Raw genomic sequence first — 18,381 nt, 5'->3', positions numbered from 1 at the left:
GGGTAGAGGCGGCCAGTACAGCTGTGTTTTTGATCAATTATATTCATTCCTCTGTCCACAAAGGATTTCTTTGTTATGACCCCTCTATTCGTCGCATTCGTATATCACGTAATGTTGTTTTCCTTGAGCACATTTCATTTTTTGTTGGAATTGCTAGATTGTCTGTTTCTATTTTGCCAAACTTTGATTCACGGGATGCTCCACCTCCTTCTGCTGAGAAGGACTTTCTCGTCTTCTCTCGCAAGTGGTTATGTGCTCCAGCCCCTACGCCTGCGACTCTCCTTCCTCTTGGTTTAGATCATCATTCTACCACTGCTCCTATAAGTGATACCTCTACTTCAGACACTCTTCATACTTCTATTCCTCTTCGTCGTTCTACTCGTATATCTAGACCTCCTGACCGCTATGGTTTTCCTTTAAACCATAGCTCTTTGTCCACTGTCCTATCCCCCACAAATGTTCCTCGCTCCTACCAGGAAGCTAATAGTAGCCCTCATTGGAAGGAAGCCATGGATGTAGAATTTCATGCTTTACATGAGAATGACACTTGGGATCTTGTGCTTGCTTCTCCAGATGCATCCATTGTTGGGAGTCGTTGGGTTTATAACATTAAGCTGAAGTCTGATGGATCCCTTGATCGATACAAGGCACGTTTAGTTGCCCAGGGATATAGTCAGGAGTATGGTATTGACAATGAAGAAACCTTTTCTCCTGTTGCAAAGATCACCACAGTCCGTGTTCTTTTAGCAGTGTCTGCTGCTCAGTCTTGGACCATATGCCAACTTGATGTGAAGAATGCCTTTCTTCATGGTCAGTTGAAGGAGACGGTCTACATGAAGCCTCCTATTGGATACTGCAGTGATCCTTCTTTAGTATGTTGCATCAAAAAATCTCTATATGGTCTAAAACAAGCTCCTCGGGCATGGTTTGAACGCTTTCGCGATGTTGTAGTTGCTGCTGGATATAGCTAGAGTTCTTCTGATCACTCTTTATATGTTAGGCGACGACCTCAGGGTAATACCATTCTCCTACTATATGTTGATGACATGTTGTTGACTGGGAATGATGTTGAAGGCATTCGTGAATTGAAACTATTACTTCATAATTCCTTTCACATGAAGGACTTGGGCCCTCTCACATATTTCCTGGGACTGGAAGTACATCGTAGTGATCGAGAGTATTTTGTTTGTTAAACTTGCTGGTCTTAATGATGAAACGCATGTTGATACACCTATGGAGCTAAATCTTAAGCTATCTAAATCTGAAGGTCCATTACTTCCTGATGCTGCCTTATATCGCCAGTTTGTGGGGTCCCTCATTTATCTCACTATGACTTGGCCTGATATTTCTCATGCTGTTCAGGTTGTTAGTTAATTTGTTATTTTGTTTCTTCTCCTCGTCAGCCTCATATGACTGCTGTTCATTGCATCATTCGATATGTTAGAAGCATAACTTCCCAGTGACTGTTCTTCTCCTCCTCCTGTCCTATTCAGTTGAGAGCATATGTTGATGCGTATTGGGCTAGTTGTCCAGACACTTAGGTCCACTTCTGGGTGGTGTGTTTTTATGGGTGATTCACTCATCTCTTGGAAGTGTAAGAAACAACAAACAATCTCCAAGTTTTTCACTGAAGCAGAGTATAGGGCCATGTCTTCGGTTTGCAGTGAGATTGTTTGGTTACAGTCTCTCTTTATGGATCTTGGCATTCAGCTCCCTACTCCTATTCCTCTCTATGTAGACAATACGAGTACTATCAAGATTGCATCTAACCCTGTCTTCCATGAGAGGACCAAGCACATCGAGGTGGATTGCCACTTTATCCGAGATCTCTTCACTACTGGGTCTATATTGCTTCCTCTTGTAGCATCAGACATGCAGATTGCTGATATCTTCACTAAAGCTATGACTAAAGTTCGTCATCTCTTTCTTATAGACAAACTGATGCTTATGTCTAGGCATCAGTTTGAGGGGGGGGGTGGAGACTCTATAACTTGATGTATCTTATTACTCTAGTCCTTGTTGTACATTACTTATACTTCTTATTCTTCTTTTTTCTCTTTCAGCCCTATATGGGCATTCTTGTAATTGTACATATCTTTTAATATATAAGAGACTCTTTGAGGTGGGGGTCATTCATTCTTGACACCTCTAAGATTATTCTTGTTCTTCTCTCTATTTAGACAAGAGTGCTAACAATACTAAAGAAGTGTAGGAGGAAAACAAGATTCCCTACCTTCCTCTTCTTCCATTTTTTATGCTCTTCACGCCAATCTTCTTTTTTCTCTTCTCACTTGCGTCTTGGTGCTGAGAATCCTGGAGATAGCATAGTATTAGCCAACAGAATGGGGTGATAGGAATAAAAGGAATATGGTCCTCCATCTCATGAGGGAGGCTGTAGGAATATCATAGTGAAGAGGTGGAGGAAAACATGTTGGGGTGGGATTTACTGCAAAAATTAAAATTAAAAGAAAGAATGATAAATTAACAGGAAAGCTTACTCCTATCTTTTCTTCCTTTTTCTTTGATGTTTTTTTTTCTCACTTTCTATATATAAAAAAAGAATTGAGCACATTTATCCATATCCCTTTTCTTTAATGGATGGATTAGAGTGCCTAAAACCTACCATAATCCATAAATAACCCACTTAGCCATTTATTTTTTTTTATAAATAACAGTTTTTTTTTTGATTACTTTTGAAGGGCCACACAACGGGGGGTAGCCCATCCCCCAACCCATAACTCCCCCCACTCAGGTGCAGGAGGGATTCAATCCCAAGTCTCCGCTACAACCAGCAGGTGACCTTACCAACCGGCTGGTTGGCACCTTGCCCCACTTAGCCATTTATCATAGTTTGCATTTCCTTTTGGAGTCATTTTTTTCTTTCAAAATTTATATTTTCATTTTTTTCTTAGGTGAGTGTACTTTTTCTTTCTCCCCATATTTTGTATGAAGGCCATTTTCCAAGAGGTCATTCATACATGTATTTGTGTTTCCTGTGCTCTTCCATCCAAATTTTGTTTGCAAAAACATGTCAGGATGGATGGGCTTTACTAGTGGTTTAACAAAGGGCCCAAAACCTCAACCCAACTCGGCCTTAATCTCAGGTAATTGGGGTTGGCTATATAGATCCTATCCTGCTTTTATGCTTTACCAAGAGCCATATTTTCTGTCAAATTTTAAGTCCGTAGATCACTTCTTAACACTTCAACTTATATTATTTTTGGTCTTTCCCTTGGTCTTTTAATAGTGTTCTACTTGCACAAGAATGTTCCTCATTAGTGCAGTCATTGATCATCTGTGCAATTACCAAATCATCTCAGTCAAATTTCTGTCATCTTGTCACCAATTGAGGCTACTCTAGGTCCTCTCCAATGTGCATATTGTTAATCCTATCCCTTCTTGTCTTGCCGTTTGTCCATCTCACTATCTTCATATCAGCTACACATTAAAGTTACATGTAAGTATGAAGACCTTTCCTTACAAGGTTAGGAAGAAAGACCAGAAGCATCAATGGCTGACCAAGATCTTATCACAAAGAGAAAAAAGATACAGAAATTAACTGAAAGTTTTACAGAACAGTAGTCCTTCTCTTGCCACCCTCTTGCTAAGCTATCGGCTATAGAATCAGGTGACCTTGCAATTCAATTGAAGTATTGAACCAGCTATTTTTCTTGTCTGCTGTGATTCAAACCTCTCTAATACAATTGAAGTCTCCATGGACCATTGGATAATGGTTCATCCATCCAACCACCACTAGATAATCATCATTTACTCCAGTCTCTCTAGTCCCAGGGAGAAGCTTACTGTCAAGCCTAAACACTTGCGGTGGTCTAGTCCTAATATATCACTTAGCTTCATCAGTCCTATATAAAAGGAACCTGAGTCTGCAACACTAGGGAATGTTCTTGTGTAGTGGTTGACTGGTTGTAATGGATGCTAAAATTCAGCTCCCACCATGTATTCAATAAAATCTTAAGAAACACCCTTATGTCCCAAGTTGTACACAAGGAGAAAACTTAGTGTATTGATAAAAAAAAGGGAGAAAACCTATGGGATGCAACCTATGGTATTTCTTTCTTTCTTCTCTCTTATAAATGTCCGTTTACTCAATGTTGGAAGCTTGAATGTTACCACATTAGTAATTGCCTATGATTTGCCGACTTATTGATGTAGAAATAAAATGACAGTTTGTTACAGGCCCGCGAATAGGTTCTCGTCACGGGTCGGTCCACGGGGAAAACCTCCTGTTTTCCCTTGTTCCTCCATTTTCTTGAGGAACCTATCTTGGCGCCTTAATGGTGATTTGTTCAAGAGACCACCAACTCTCCTCTACTCTGTCTTGACTGAGAATTTCGATGCCTCTATTGAATATCATTAGCTCCTTTAAATAGGAGATTACAAGAAGATAAGAATCCCACTTTTAGGAGGACTCCCTACTGATCTATACTACTGAATTTAGATAAGAACACTGAACAGATAAGACTCCCTACTAGATAAGATAAGACTCCCTACTAGATAAGATAGAACTGTATCTAGCTAGATAAGATGAGTACACTGAATTAGATAAGATGAGAACACTGAGTTAATCGCCCATTACTGCTGCTGTCCATTAAACTCTGAATTAGTCGCCCATTACTGCTGCTGTCCATCACTGCTGCTGTTAGCGGCTGTAAAAGCATCCACAACACAGTTTTACCTAAATTTATTTTTGAATCTACTTCAATAAAACAGTTTTTGATGTTTTCTGCTGGTTCTTTCTTTCTTTGCCTATTTATCTAGAAATTGTACTCAAGTCTTATGTTGGTTTCTCTTTCTATATGTTCTTATTGTAATCGTATATGCACACACAGATTAGACATGGAGAAGCTGTTGGAATAATTGGGCCTTCTGGCACTGGGAAATCTACGGTTCTAAAGATTATAGCAGGACTGCTTGCTCCTGACAAGGTAACCTTTTGAGGGAGTTAGGGCTAAAGTGTCCTTGGTTAGCATTTGAAAGGTGAAGAATTCTCTTTGCAACAATGTGTTCTTATTTAATATATCTGACTTATTGATCAACTTTGCTAATCCTCTCTTTTCTTTTATTGCAATGCATGCTCTTATTTTTTATTCTTTAACTTGAATTAGAACTATCATAACACCCAAACGACTACAAACACTGATGCAGAAGATGTTGCTAGTATTTTGGTAGCTAGTAATGATATGAAGGCAGTAGGAAGACTTAAACATGTATGAAGTTATACTTGTTTCAACGTAACTTATTAAATTTTAAACATGTATGAAGTTATACTTGTTTCAACGTAACTTATTAAATTTTAGAACATAATTTATTAAACTGAAACTGTAAGAAGTTATAAAGTTGTGCTTATTTATTAAGCTGAAACCTAGGTGATGGATTTTGATTAAGAAAGTTCTACATCCCATGGTAATTCCTTAATTTTTACATAGCATAATCGACATCTATACTGAAAAAGGCAATGATATTAACAACCATGCCAAAGCATCGGAAAACTTCAAATCTATAAGAGAATGGCATATATTACTTTCAATATCTGATGTAGGGGTCTTACTAATTTAAGATATGGTGGTGGGATTTGTGAGGTGAATGAGGGGCTGTGGGCGATGAGAGATGAAGAATATGGATGGAAAAGTAAGTAGAATGCTTGCTTCCCACCAAAGAATAAGGAATTAGAAAGAAAGAAGTGACTTTGTGAAGGAAAGAGTGAAGAGAGGAAAGGAGAAAGTGAAAATGGAGGAAGGGAGGTTTCAGCAGACTGAGGTTCGAAGAAGATCTCTAAGGGTGGAAGCAAAGCAGTTCCTATTTGAAAGTTACAGGGTGAAAGGGAAGAAAGCTTTAAAAATCAGAGAAATTAATATGGCCATGGTGTTGCTGGTAGGGGAAGAAGCATTGGTGTGGTTTCAGACTTTCATGGAAGATGCTGTTCAGGTGAGTAGGAATCTGAATACAAAGATTCAATTGAGATTAATGGCAGGAGGTATATAGCAGAAAGAAGGGAGAATCCTAAAGGAAGGTACGTGGTGCTTATGGAATTTTTTGGGGAAGGAAAAAAGCAGATGGTCTGCTTCCCTGAAGGTAAGAAGTGGAATGGCTGGGAAGAAGTTTCAGGGATTTTGAAGGACTTACATTACATGAGAGGAAGCTAGAGAAGAAAGTAGAAGGGAGCTAGTAGAAGAAACACAGGGGGTTTATGGAGACTCTACAGTGAGGGAGCAGAAGGAGCTGCCAGAAGAGGTAACAGAAATGCAGCTCATGGCTCAAGTAGCAAAGGACTGTTGAATGGTTTGCAACATGCACAAAAATGACTGGGAGAAGAAATTTATTCTTACCTTAACAGCCCCACCAAAGGACTGGAGGAGAATTTCTGAAGAGTTACTAAAGAAGCTGAAGTTAAACAGTACTATTATTTTAACCCCCTTTGAAAAGTGTAAGGCCCTTCTAGAGTTAGTAGAAGAGAAAATGGAACTCCAGGCTATATGTTGCCAATTGGAGTCAGCCTCTGTGACTTTTTCAAAATGGACTCCTCATTCTAACTCTAAGGATCTGCATGTGAGGGACAAAATAAATGTTCGAATCTTGGGGCTACCATTTCACGTATGGATTTCAGATGTTTTTGTCTCAATAGCAAATCTGTGCAAAGCAAGGTTAGAGGGCTTTTTTGTTAAAGACCTCCATTCAGCTGCAGTATGTTTGAGTAATGTAAACTTGGAAGATATCCCACGTTCAGTAAAGGTACTGGTTGATGGAATCTTTTACTTAGCCTGGCTAGTTACAGCCATTGAAGCTGAGCTTTGGAGGAAGGGAAGAAGGGAAGAAGATGAGAAGGTAGAAGAAGAATGGTTACGTGGAAGAAGTCAAGTGGATGCAGGAAAGGAGAAAGGAAATTACACTGAAATGGCAAAGCAAAGTCTGGGGAGAGGAAAAGGTGAACTAAAAGAGGAAGAAGTTTATAAGGCAAGGAAAGAAAGGGATGAGACACATGGCTGGTCTTATGCTGAGGCGCTGACCAATGGATCTCGACATGTGAAACAATCCCAAACTCAAATTTCAAAAGAAGGGGTGGGTCAGCCAGCTGGTGTATCGGATTTGAACAGAACTGAACCATTAGGGTCAAAGGTTAATAAGCCATCACATGGCACTTTAAGTAATCATGTGATGGGTAATAAGAAAAATGGGCCTGGGCTTTTGAAACATAGGCTGGGTACCTTGAAACATAATTTGGGCCCAGCTGTTGGGCCTCAAAGGCTTAGTTGTCAAGGCGACGCCTAGGTGACTAGGCGATTTTTAGAAGTCGCCTCGCCCAATGCCTAGGTGTTTTTGTATTAGGCGCAAGGAAAAGGAGTGTGATAAAAGACCTAATAAAAAGAGAGGATCCTGATGTGGTAACGCTGCAAGAGACCAAATTAACAGAATTGGATCGAACGTTGATCAGTAGTTTGTGGAGATCGAGAGGAATAAGATGGGTTGAGGCTCCATCTTGGGGAGCTTCAGGGGGTATAGTGATCTTGTGGAAGGATGAAGTGCTTGAAGCAATGGAAGAATTGATAGGTAGGTATACCATATCATTAAAATTCAAGAGCGTGGAGGATTGATTCAATTCGGTATTAACTAATGTCTATGGACCAATCTTTGGGTGGGCACTCAACCCCTCAAAGATTGTTTCCCCTCGCTCTATTCCATTTCCCTTCACAAACATGAGCCAATTGCAACTTTTCTCCCGAGCCCGTTAAACCCCTTATCTTTAAACTGGGACTTTGGGTTTCGTAGAGGGTTAAGGGATGGTGAGTCGAGTTGTGTTATTGAGCTAATTCATTTACTAGAATTTGTTTGCTTGGACCCCACTTCTTCTGATCAAAGGGTTTGGACTCCTCTTCCAAAAGGTACTTTTACTTGCTCTTCTTTTCTAAAATCCCTCAGTTCTAACCCCATTTCCCAAGGATTCCCTGTCAAAGAAGTCTGGGCGCGACCTATTCCCCTAAAAATTGCTGTATTCTGCTGGGAAGTCTTCTATGGGAAAATCAATACTTTGGAAAACTTACAGAAAAAGAGACCCTCGCTTTGTCTTCCCCAAATTGGTGTTCCTTGTGTAAGGCCGAGAATGAGGACTGTTTTCATTTGCTGATCTCCTGTTTCTTTGCTACAACTATATGGAGGTGGAGCCTTTGTTTATTTGGAGGTAGGTGGTCTATGCCTTCTGGTTTAAGCTTGTTATTCAACCCATATGTCTTTGTTTGGCACACTAGAAGAGGTAAGGTCATGTGGAAATGTGTTAGGGCAGCCACTCTGTGGACTCTTTGGGAGGAAAGGAATGCAAGGAAAGAGGGTTAGATGAAATGAAGGATTGTATCCTAACAAGAGCAATCCATTGGCTGAAAACTGTGGATATCTTTGATGACTTCTCCTTTGATGACTTGTGGAGGAATTGGCTAGTAATAGCTAACACTTCAACAAAGAAGGATAGAATTCTGTCAGAATGGATTCCGCCTTTGGAAGGTGTCATCAAGCTGAATTTTGATGGAAGCAGCCAAGGCAACCCCGGCCCTTCAGGTATAAGGGGTATCCAAAGAAATAAGGACAACAACATAATTTCCCTATTCTCAGGACCAATGGGAGTGGGGGATTCCACAAGGGCAAAAATCCTTGCTGTAGTACAAGGAATTCAGATCGCCAACCAGCTTGGGGTGGAGCATCTCCTAGTTGAAGGGGACTCTTAGGTGGTAACAAGGTGGCTCCTAAACTTGGATACCACCATCTGGGGCTACAAAGATCTCATCAAAAAAGTAAAGTGGTTAACCAACAATATGAGAGTTGAGGTAAAATGGGTTAGTAGGTCTGCTAATTCTTTGGCTGATGCTTTAGCCAAACATGGGGTTTATAGGGAAGATCTTTTTTGTGCTTCTATGTAAGTTGTTATTAATTTGGAAATCTGTACTTAACTAGCCCGGAGAGGTTGCAACTCGCGCCTTTCCTTGGGGACTTTGTACTATTGTTGTTGATTAATAAAATTATTTCAATTATAAAAAATAAAAGGTGGGAAGGAATCAAATTCCATAAGAAATTGCAAAGATTAAGATCTAAAATAAAGGAGTGGAATAGGGATCATTTTGGAAGGTTAGAAGAAAGGAAACTGACTCTAATTTCCCAGATTGAAGAGTTGGGCAATGTGGAAAGTGAGAGAAATCTCAGTGCGGAAGAGAGGGATTTAAGATGACAATCAAAGAAAGAATTGGAAGAAGTTCTTAAGAGAGAGGAAATATCTTGGAGACAAAATTCAAGACAAAAATGGATAAAGGAAGGGGAAGGAATACAAAATTCTTTCATGCGATCGCCAATGGAAGAAGGCACAAAAACTTTGTGGCTAGGTTGGAAATCAATGGAGAGCTAATCTCAAATCAGGATGAAATTGCTAGAATCTTTGTGGACCACTTTAAATCCCTTTACAGGAGACCTCTGGAGGATAGGTTGAGTTTAGAAGGATTGGAGTGGCCTTTACTAGATGAGGAGGTAGCAATATGGCTGGAAAGAGATTTTGAGGAAGAAGAAATAAGAAAGGCAGTGTTCTCCATGATTAGGTCTAAAGCATCGGGCCCAGATGGATTCACAATGGCTTTCTATCAGGATTGTTGGGAAGTGCTGAAAGATGATTTACTTAAAGTCTCTAAGGAATTCTCAAATACCCATATTGTTAGCCCTAGAGTTAATGCAACTTTCTTGGCCTTGATTCCAAAAAAAGGTGATGCTAGCCACCCAAAGGATTTCCGACCCATTAGTCTAGTGACCAGTGTTTACAAGATAATTGCTAAAGTTCTATCATTGAGGATCAAAGTAATTCTCCCTTCCCTCATCAGTCAGTATCAAGGAGCTTTTGTTCAAGGGAGAGGAATAGTTGATCAAATTCTAATAGCCAATGAATGTGTAGAGGAGATGAAGAGATCTAGGAAGGAAGGTTTTGTGTGCAAATTGGACTTAGAAAAGGCCTATGGCATGGTGGATTGGGGTTTTTTGAAAGAAGTTTTGCATCAATGGGGGTTCGGGGAGAGATGGTGCAATTGGATGCTTGGGTGTGTACGATCTTGTCAATTTTCTATCCTTGTTAATGGAGTGGTAAAAGACTTCTTCCCCGCTTGTAGAGGGTTAAGGCAAGGTGATCCCCTCCCACCCTTCCTTTTTACTTTAGTGGCAGTTCAAGAAGATGATTTTAGGGGTTGGAGAGTGGGTAGAGACAATGTTCCAATTACTCATCTCCAATTTGCAGATGATATCATTATTTTTTGTGAAGGGGGAGACATTAGGAAAGTTGGGAGATTGAAAAATCTAATCAAGAAGTTTGAAAAAGTGTTAGACTCCTCTCTATGGTAGACAAAGAAGATGATTTTAGGGGTTGGAGAGTGGGTAGAGACAATGTTCCACTTACTCATCTCCAATTTGCAGATGATATCATTATTTTTTGTGAAGGGGGAGACATCAGGAAAGTTGGGAGATTGAAAAATCTAATCAAGAAGTTTGAAAAAGTGTCAAATATGAAAATCAATTTGGACAAGAGTTGCATAGCATGGATTAATATGGAGGGGATGGTTCTACATAGGATAACAAATTGCTTAGAATGTCATATCACCCCGTGGCCTTTGACCTACTTAGGGCTTCCCCTAGGTGCAAACCCGAAGGAAAGTAGGTTTTGGAACCTAGTTATAGAAAGATGTAAAAAGAGATTGGCTGCTTGGAAGAGAAGTTATATCTCTTTGGGAGGTAGTATCACTCTGATAAAATAAACTTTGGCTAACCTACCCATCTACTTCCTTTCTGTTTTTAGGATTCCACCAAGAGAAGAAAAGAAATTAGAAAAAATTATGAGGGATTTCCTTTGGGAGCCGGGAGAGACTAGAAAGGACCACTTAATAAAATGGGAGATTGTGTAAAAGAAAGGAAGAAGGTGGTTTAGGTCTAGAGAATGTAAGGAATAAGAATATAGCATGTTGTACAGGAAGAAGAGAGAAAGGGAGAGAGGAGAGGAGAGACAAGAGGACTAAGAGTCCAAAGAGATAACTGCAGGCGGCGCAATATGTTATATTTATACTAGGGCGACAACAACTAAACATAAAGAAAAGGAAAAGTACAATAGTACCCCTGCGATACTATACATATATAAAATAACATCTGTTAACACTCCCCCTCAAGTTGGAGCATAGATATCAATCATGCCCAACTTGTCACATAGATCATGATGTCTTGAGTGGTGTAGTCCTTTTGTAAAGATGTCTGCAAGTTGGTCCTCAGAGCTGACATAGGGAGTACACACTTCGCCTGTGATGACTTTCTCTCTGATAAAATGCTTGTCGACTTCGATGTGTTTTGTTCTATCATGTAGCACTGGGTTAGCAGCAATGTTTATGGCTGCTTTGTTATCACAGAATAGGGTCATAGGCCTATCCACTGGAAAACCCAACTCACTCAACAGATTCTTTATCCACATACTTTCAGCCACTCCATGAGCCATTGCTCGATATTCAACTTCAGCACTGGATCTAGCCACCACACTTTGCTTTTTACTTCTCCAGGTAACTAGGTTTCCTCCTATGAAGGTGCAGTAACCACTAGTAGACTTTCTGTCATTTTGAGATCCAACCCAATCTGCATCAGTATACACTTCAACTTTCAAATGCCCGTGTCTTTGAAACAACAAGCCAGCACCTGGAAACCTTTTAAGATATCGGAGGATTCTTTCTGCTGCTTCAAGATAAGTGGACATAGGTGCATGCATAAACTGGCTAAGGACACCAACAGCATAAGCAATGTCTGGGCGGGTCATAGAAAGATATAACAATCTCCCTACAAGTCTCTGAAATTGTTTCACATCCTTGATAGGTTCACCCTGGCTGTCACCTAATTTATGGTTGGGATCAATGGGAGAGTCAACTGGCTTCACTCCCATTTTTCCAGTATCCTGGAGTAAATCTAGGACATACTTCTTTTGGGAAATGAAGATACCCCTTTTTGAGCGGGCAACTTCAATTCCAAGGAAGTATCTTGGAGGCCCTAGATCCTTTACTTCAAACTGTGTGGCAAGAAAAATCTTCAACCTCTGGATTTCATCCTTCCAGTCACCAGTGACAATTATATCATCAACATATACTATCAAAGCAACAATTTTACCTTCTCCTCTTTTCACAAATAGTGTGTGATCAAATTGACATTGCTTGTATCCTTTCTACTGAACCGCAACATGGAATCTGCTGAACCAGGCTCTTGGTGATTGTTTCAGCCCGTATAAAGACTTCTTCAACTTGCAGACCTTCTATTCATTGCCTTGAACCTGAAAACCAGGGGGTTGTATCATGTAAACTTCCTTTTCAAGGTCACCATTCAAGAATGCATTCTTGATATCAAGCTGATGTAGATCCCAGTCAAGGTTAGCAGCAAGAGAGAATAAAACTCTAATGGAGTTCATCTTGGCAACAGGAGCAAAGGTCTCTGCATAATCAACTCTGTACACCTGAGTAAACCCCTTTGCCACTAAACGAGCTTTATACCTCTCCACCGTGCCATCAGCCCTATATTTGACTGTGAACACCCATTTACATCCAACTGGATCATTTCCCTTAGGAAGATCTACAAGTTCCCATGTGCCATTTTTATGAAGGGCATTAATTTCTTCCTTCATAGCATCTGTCCATTTAGGTACTGAAAGAGCTTCTGCCACATTCTTAGGGATAGGGACACTGTCAATGGAAGTAAGAAATGCACGAAAAGAGGGAGAAATGTTCTCATAGGAAACAAAGTGGGAAATGGGGTGTTTAGTGGTGCACGATCTAACACCTTTCCTATGAGCAATAGGAAGGTCAAGGTCATTAGTAATAGAGGTATCAATTGTAATGGGGTCAGGGACATCATTGGGAACCAAGGTACCTGAGTGAGTATGATCCGCCCCCGAGGAGTTTGATGGCACTAGAGGTACAACTTCTAGATTCTCCACAGCTCTTGAATTTGGTTGGCCTTTGCGACGACGGAAGAAGACACGAATAGGCGGAGGATTAGGAAGAGGAGGGAGCTGGACCAGTTTCTCCTCATTCCTACACTCCCCCTGAGGAGAAACAGGGAAAAAAAAGCTCATTCTCAAAGAAAGAGACATCCATGGAAATATAGAATTTCCGAAAAACATGATCAAAACAACGGTATCCCTTCTGAGTGAAGGAGTACCCCAGGAATATGCAAGGAATAGCACGAAAATCCAATTTCCCACGAGTGGAAGACAGATTTTGGACAAAGCACCGACAACCAAATACGCGAGGAGGAATGGGAAGAAGAGGGGCCTTAGGGAAGAGAAGCTGATGTGGGGCTTTGCACTCTAACCAACGAGAGGGCATACGGTTAATGAGGTAGGTAGAACAAAGGACAACCTCAAGCCAAAAACATTTGGGGACATTCATATGGAGTAATAAACCCCGGGCCACTTCAAGGAGATGGCGGTTCTTCCGTTCAGCAACACCATTTTGTTGTGGTGTTCGGGCACAAGAGCTACGGTGAAGTGAACCACGCGAAGCAAAGAATTCCGTGAGATCACTATGAAAATACTCTTTCGCATTATCTGATTGAAAATTTTGGATTTCAGTTTGAAATTGAGTGAGGACCATCCGCTGAAAATCTTGGATAATTTTTGGTACTTCCTCCCTGGTTCGCATGGGATATACCCAAGTATATCTAGAATAATCATCAATGATGGTGATAAAATACTTGTAACCACTCTCAGATGGTAAAGTAACAGGGCCCCACACATCAGAATGAACAATGTGAAAAGGAAATTCAGATTTACTATTTTTTGGAAGAAAATGAGTTCTACAATGTTTACTCAATTGACACGTTTGACAAGAGAAATCTGAAACAGACACCGACTTAAATAGATCTGGAAACACCACTTTCAAAGACTCAAAAGATAAATGACCAAGGCGACAATGCCATAAATAAACTTGACTCTTACAGGACTGACTCTTAGACTCTGTAACATGAAGACCAGCCTTATTCTCCAGCATGTAAAGTCCATCAACCATACGTCCTCTACCAATTGTCCTCCCCGAGGCTAGATCCTGGATCACACAGTAAGAAGGGAAAAAGGTCACTGAGTAGTTTAAGGAATTAGTAACACTACTAACAAAGAACAAATTAATGGGAAATTTTGGAACATGTAAAACATCAGAGAGGGTAAGGCCAAGGGGAAGAGAGACGGTTCCTTGACCAGCTATGGAAGCATATGATCCATCGGCTAGTCTCACCTTGTCTCTTCCAGAAAGAAGGTGATAGGTTTGAAAGTAAGAGGATGTACCAGTCATGTGTTTTCACGCTCTAGAATCAATGATCCATGGAGAGTCAAGGGTATGAGAAGCAACATAGAAAGCTGTGGCAGAGTTACCTGATGTAGACGCAAATGAGGTTGAGGGAGGAGCATCTATCTGACGAATTGCTCTACCATAGAGCTCTAAATGGTCACGGAAGGAATTCATAATATCCTCCCTTGGGTCAGATCCAGATGAATGTGTCTGAGTCACAGTATGGATGGGGGGCTGATTCTCTCGAGTAGCCATGTTGGCCATAGTGTGTTTCTTTGTACCTTGCTGTCCTGACCTTTTATTCACATCTGAACTTTGCTTCTTATTCAGATCTTGAGCCCATTTCGGCTTTCCATGGAGATCCCAACATGTATCTCGGGTGTGTCGGGGCTTCTGGCAATGAGTACACCACAATTTATCTTTGTCATCCATTTTTTTCTGAAGTTCTCCTTTCCTGGAAGAATTTCCTCCACTAGTAGTAACACTCCCTTTCGCGGCCAACACAACTGCATCTCCACCAGAACTGTTCATCAGATTCCTTCTGCTTTCTTCAGATTGTACAAGAGCATAAACTTCCTGGACTGATGGAAGATCCTTAAAACTGAGGATCTGGACCCTGATAGACTCATATGTAGGGTTCAAACCATGTAAGAAAGCAAACACTCTCTGCTGGGAGACGAGTTTTTTGTACAGTTTTGCATCTTCATCACACTTCCATTCCACACTCTGATAATGATCCAACTCCTTCCAGATAGAAGTCAAGTCAGAGTAATATACAGATAGATACCTCTCCCCCTGTTTACAAGTAGATGATTCTGCCTGTAGTTGGTAGATTTTTGCATAGTGTCGCAGTTCCGAATATGTTGATTTTGCTTGTTCCCAGATCTCATTTGCCGTTTCAGCCCACATGAAATTCCTCCTTATTTGAGGTTGCATAGAGACTAAAAGCGAAGACATAACCATGCTGTTTTCCTGATTCCATCTATCATATTCAGCACTCCCAGAATGTGGTTCTTTTATTCTCCCATTAATATAACCTATCTTCCCCCTTGCAGTGATGTACAGCTTGATCCCTCTTGACCACTCTAAATAATTTAAACCATCAAGAGGGACAACAGCCATGGGAAAGGATAGGTCCACACCCCCACTCATTCCATTCAGCGTTGAGGAAACTCCGGATGTAGCAGAATCTTCACCACTCATGATTTCAGATTCAAAAACAACACCCAAAAGAGGAACACAACCTTAAAATAGTTGTTACAGAAGGTACTAGCCACTTCCAGACCTTCAGTCCATCAAAAAACTGTTGTTGCAGCACATAAACAAGGTCCTTACGACCTATGGTTTCAACTTCCAGACCTTCAGTCCACCAAAAAGCTGCTGTTGCAGCACATAAACAAGGTCCTTACGACCTACGGTTTCACAGGGATCAAACGACCCCACAAAAAAAGGAGAAGAAAGAGGTGCAACTCACCTCACATCCAATCGGCAGACCTAGAACAGGTCCAGCACAGGCACACGACCAGAAAGGAGAAGAGTGTAAACAAAAGGTACTTCAGTCGAACATCAGGACAGCCAAACAGCAGATGAGAACAAAGTAAAAGAAGGTTACTTCAGTCGAACATCAGGGCAGCTGAACAGCAGATGAACAGTAGATGATAACTTCTGAAAGTTTGTCACCCTCGAAACAAAGTCTTTTACATGCTGGAAGAGGAAAAGACAGACTGCTCGACTTCACCCTTCAGACCTGGACATCCTGCTCTGATACCATGTTGTACAGGAAGAAGAGAGAAAGGGAGAGAGGAGAGGAGAGACAAGAGGACTGAGAGTCCAAAGAGATACTGCAGGCGGCGCAGTATGTTATATTTATACTAGGGCGACAACAACTAAACATAAAGAAAAGGAAAAGTACAATAATACCCCTGCGGTACTATACATATATAAAATAACATCTGTTAACATAGCTCTATTAGGGAAATGGTTATGGAGATGGCCTCTTCAGTGAGAAAATTTGTGGGTTGAGGTAGTGGCAAGCATACATGGTAGATTGGAGAATGGCTGGGACGCTGGTGTATTGCGTAGAGCTACCTTGACAGCACCTTGGAAAGCAATTCATAGCCTCCTCCCTCAGTTTCTCAGGTACATCAGGTATGATGTTGGCTCAGGGAATTTAATTCAGGTCTGGGAAGACTCTTGGCTTGGTGACCGACCTTTAAAGGAGGTATTTCCTTCTTTGTATTCTATTTCTTTGTATAAAAAAAAGGTGAGATGGCTTAGTGGCTTAAAGTAGTGTTAAGAGATTCAACGCTATCATTAATTGATCTATGCTGTCCAGCTCAGGTTAAGAGTCTATATCAATATTTTTATCTAGGATCTTTTTTTTGATGAATAATAATAAATTTATTGATTCAGAAACAAATTTAGAGTGAGTTCATACATCATCCCAGCGAGAGGCGCGAGCTGCAGCCTCTCCTTGAATCTTACAAGTAAACTAGGAAAGAAAAACAAGAATCACAACTGAGCCCAAAATAATTCTTCCCTATTTACCCCTTGCTTAGCTAACATATCTGACAAAGTATTTGCTGATCTCCCCACCCACTGTACAGTGACCAACATATTCCTTGTCAACCAACTAAATTTCTTCATTTCATTCTTGTATTGCCACATAGCCTCTTCAGAATTTTTCAACCAACCCACCACCACTTTGGAGTCCCCCTCAATTATTAGTTGTTGTACCCCCAGCTGGTTTGCAAATTGCACCCCTTGTACAACAGCTAAGAGTTCTGCCCTGATGGAGTTCCCAAATCCCAAGGGACCTGAGTAAAGCAACAAAATCCCTCCCTTCGCATTTCTCAAAGCACCCCCCATTCCGGATAAACCTGGATTACCCATGCTATTTCCATCAAAGTTCAACTTTAGTGAGCCTTCGGATGGAGGAGACCGGCTTGTAATTGATTTGTCCTTTAGAGATGAACACCTCGCTACTGCTGACCAATTTCTCCAGAGGTCATTAAAGGAGAATTGATGAAGGATTTCCAAGGTCTTCAGCCAATGTATTGCCCTATTTAACACACAGTCTTTCAAATCCTGGCTGCTCCTTTCCTTTTCTTGAAAGATTCTAAGATTTCTTTCTTCCCAAAGAGTCCAAATCAAAGCAACACGAGCACATCTACACATAATTCTCCCTATTTTTGTAGGCCAATAAAAGGTAGAATGGTTGAAGAGCATGTGAACTTCTGCTGGTAGGCTCCAACTACCCCCAAACAACGAAAGTAGCCAAGCCCAAAGGTCTGTAGAAAAGGGACAAGATATTAATAAATGGTAACAATCCTCACCGTGAGCTCTACAGAGGATACACCAATTAGGAGAAATACAGAGTTAAGGTCTTCTCTTTTGTAGGTTATCTAAAGTGTTAACTTTCCCATGGAATACTTCCCAACAAAATGCCATAATTTTTGGGGGAACTGATCTACACCAAATTTCTTTTGACGGAAAGGGTTGGTGAATAGAAAGTTGAGAGATGGACTTGAAGAAAGAAGCACAAGTGAAGGTTCCATTGGGTCTAGGAGTCCAAACCCTCTTATCTGGCTTGGAGGGATCCAAACAAACCTATTAAGACAACCAAGCAAAGCAGAAAGAGAATCAATTTCATCATCTCTAAGTCCTACGAAACCCAAAATTCCAAGTAGGATCTAAGGGTGTTCCCAAAGGTGAGACAAGTTTTGAGACCACTTCTTTTTTGTACAAAGAAATAGAAAAAAGCGAAGGGAACAAATCCTTTAACGGTGTGTCTCCTACCCAAATATCCTCCCAAAAAAGGACAGAGTTGCCAGAACAAACTTCATACCTGATAAAATTGAGGAATTGAGGAAGGGTGTTGTGAATAGCCTTCCAAGGTGCTGCTAGGTTAGCTTGCCTCGATACACCAGCATCCCATCCATTCTCTGACCTCCCATGAATGCTTCCCACCACCTCATGCCACAATCTCTCTCTTTCCAAAGGCCATCGCCACAACCATTTCCCTAACAGAGTTTGATTTTTTCTA

General features: G+C 40.8%; 1 protein-coding gene across 1 annotated transcript in view; it reads left to right on the top strand.

The window, feature by feature from the left end:
• ABCI13 (non-intrinsic ABC protein 11) overlaps window positions 1-18,381 on the top strand; it is a 49,054-nt gene that overhangs the window by 12,393 nt on the left and 18,280 nt on the right. The window contains exon 3 of the mRNA XM_010277668.3: window positions 4,851-4,946. Within this exon, the coding sequence (XP_010275970.1) occupies window positions 4,851-4,946 (96 nt within the window). The remainder of the gene's footprint in view (window positions 1-4,850; window positions 4,947-18,381) is intronic.

This window comes from Nelumbo nucifera, chromosome 4, assembly GCF_055504915.1.
Source record: "Nelumbo nucifera cultivar China Antique chromosome 4, China Antique-T2T, whole genome shotgun sequence".
Taxonomy (NCBI): Eukaryota; Viridiplantae; Streptophyta; class Magnoliopsida; order Proteales; family Nelumbonaceae; genus Nelumbo; species Nelumbo nucifera.
The sequence above is the reverse complement of the archived record's forward strand: the minus strand, read 5'-3'. Positions and strand labels throughout refer to the sequence as shown.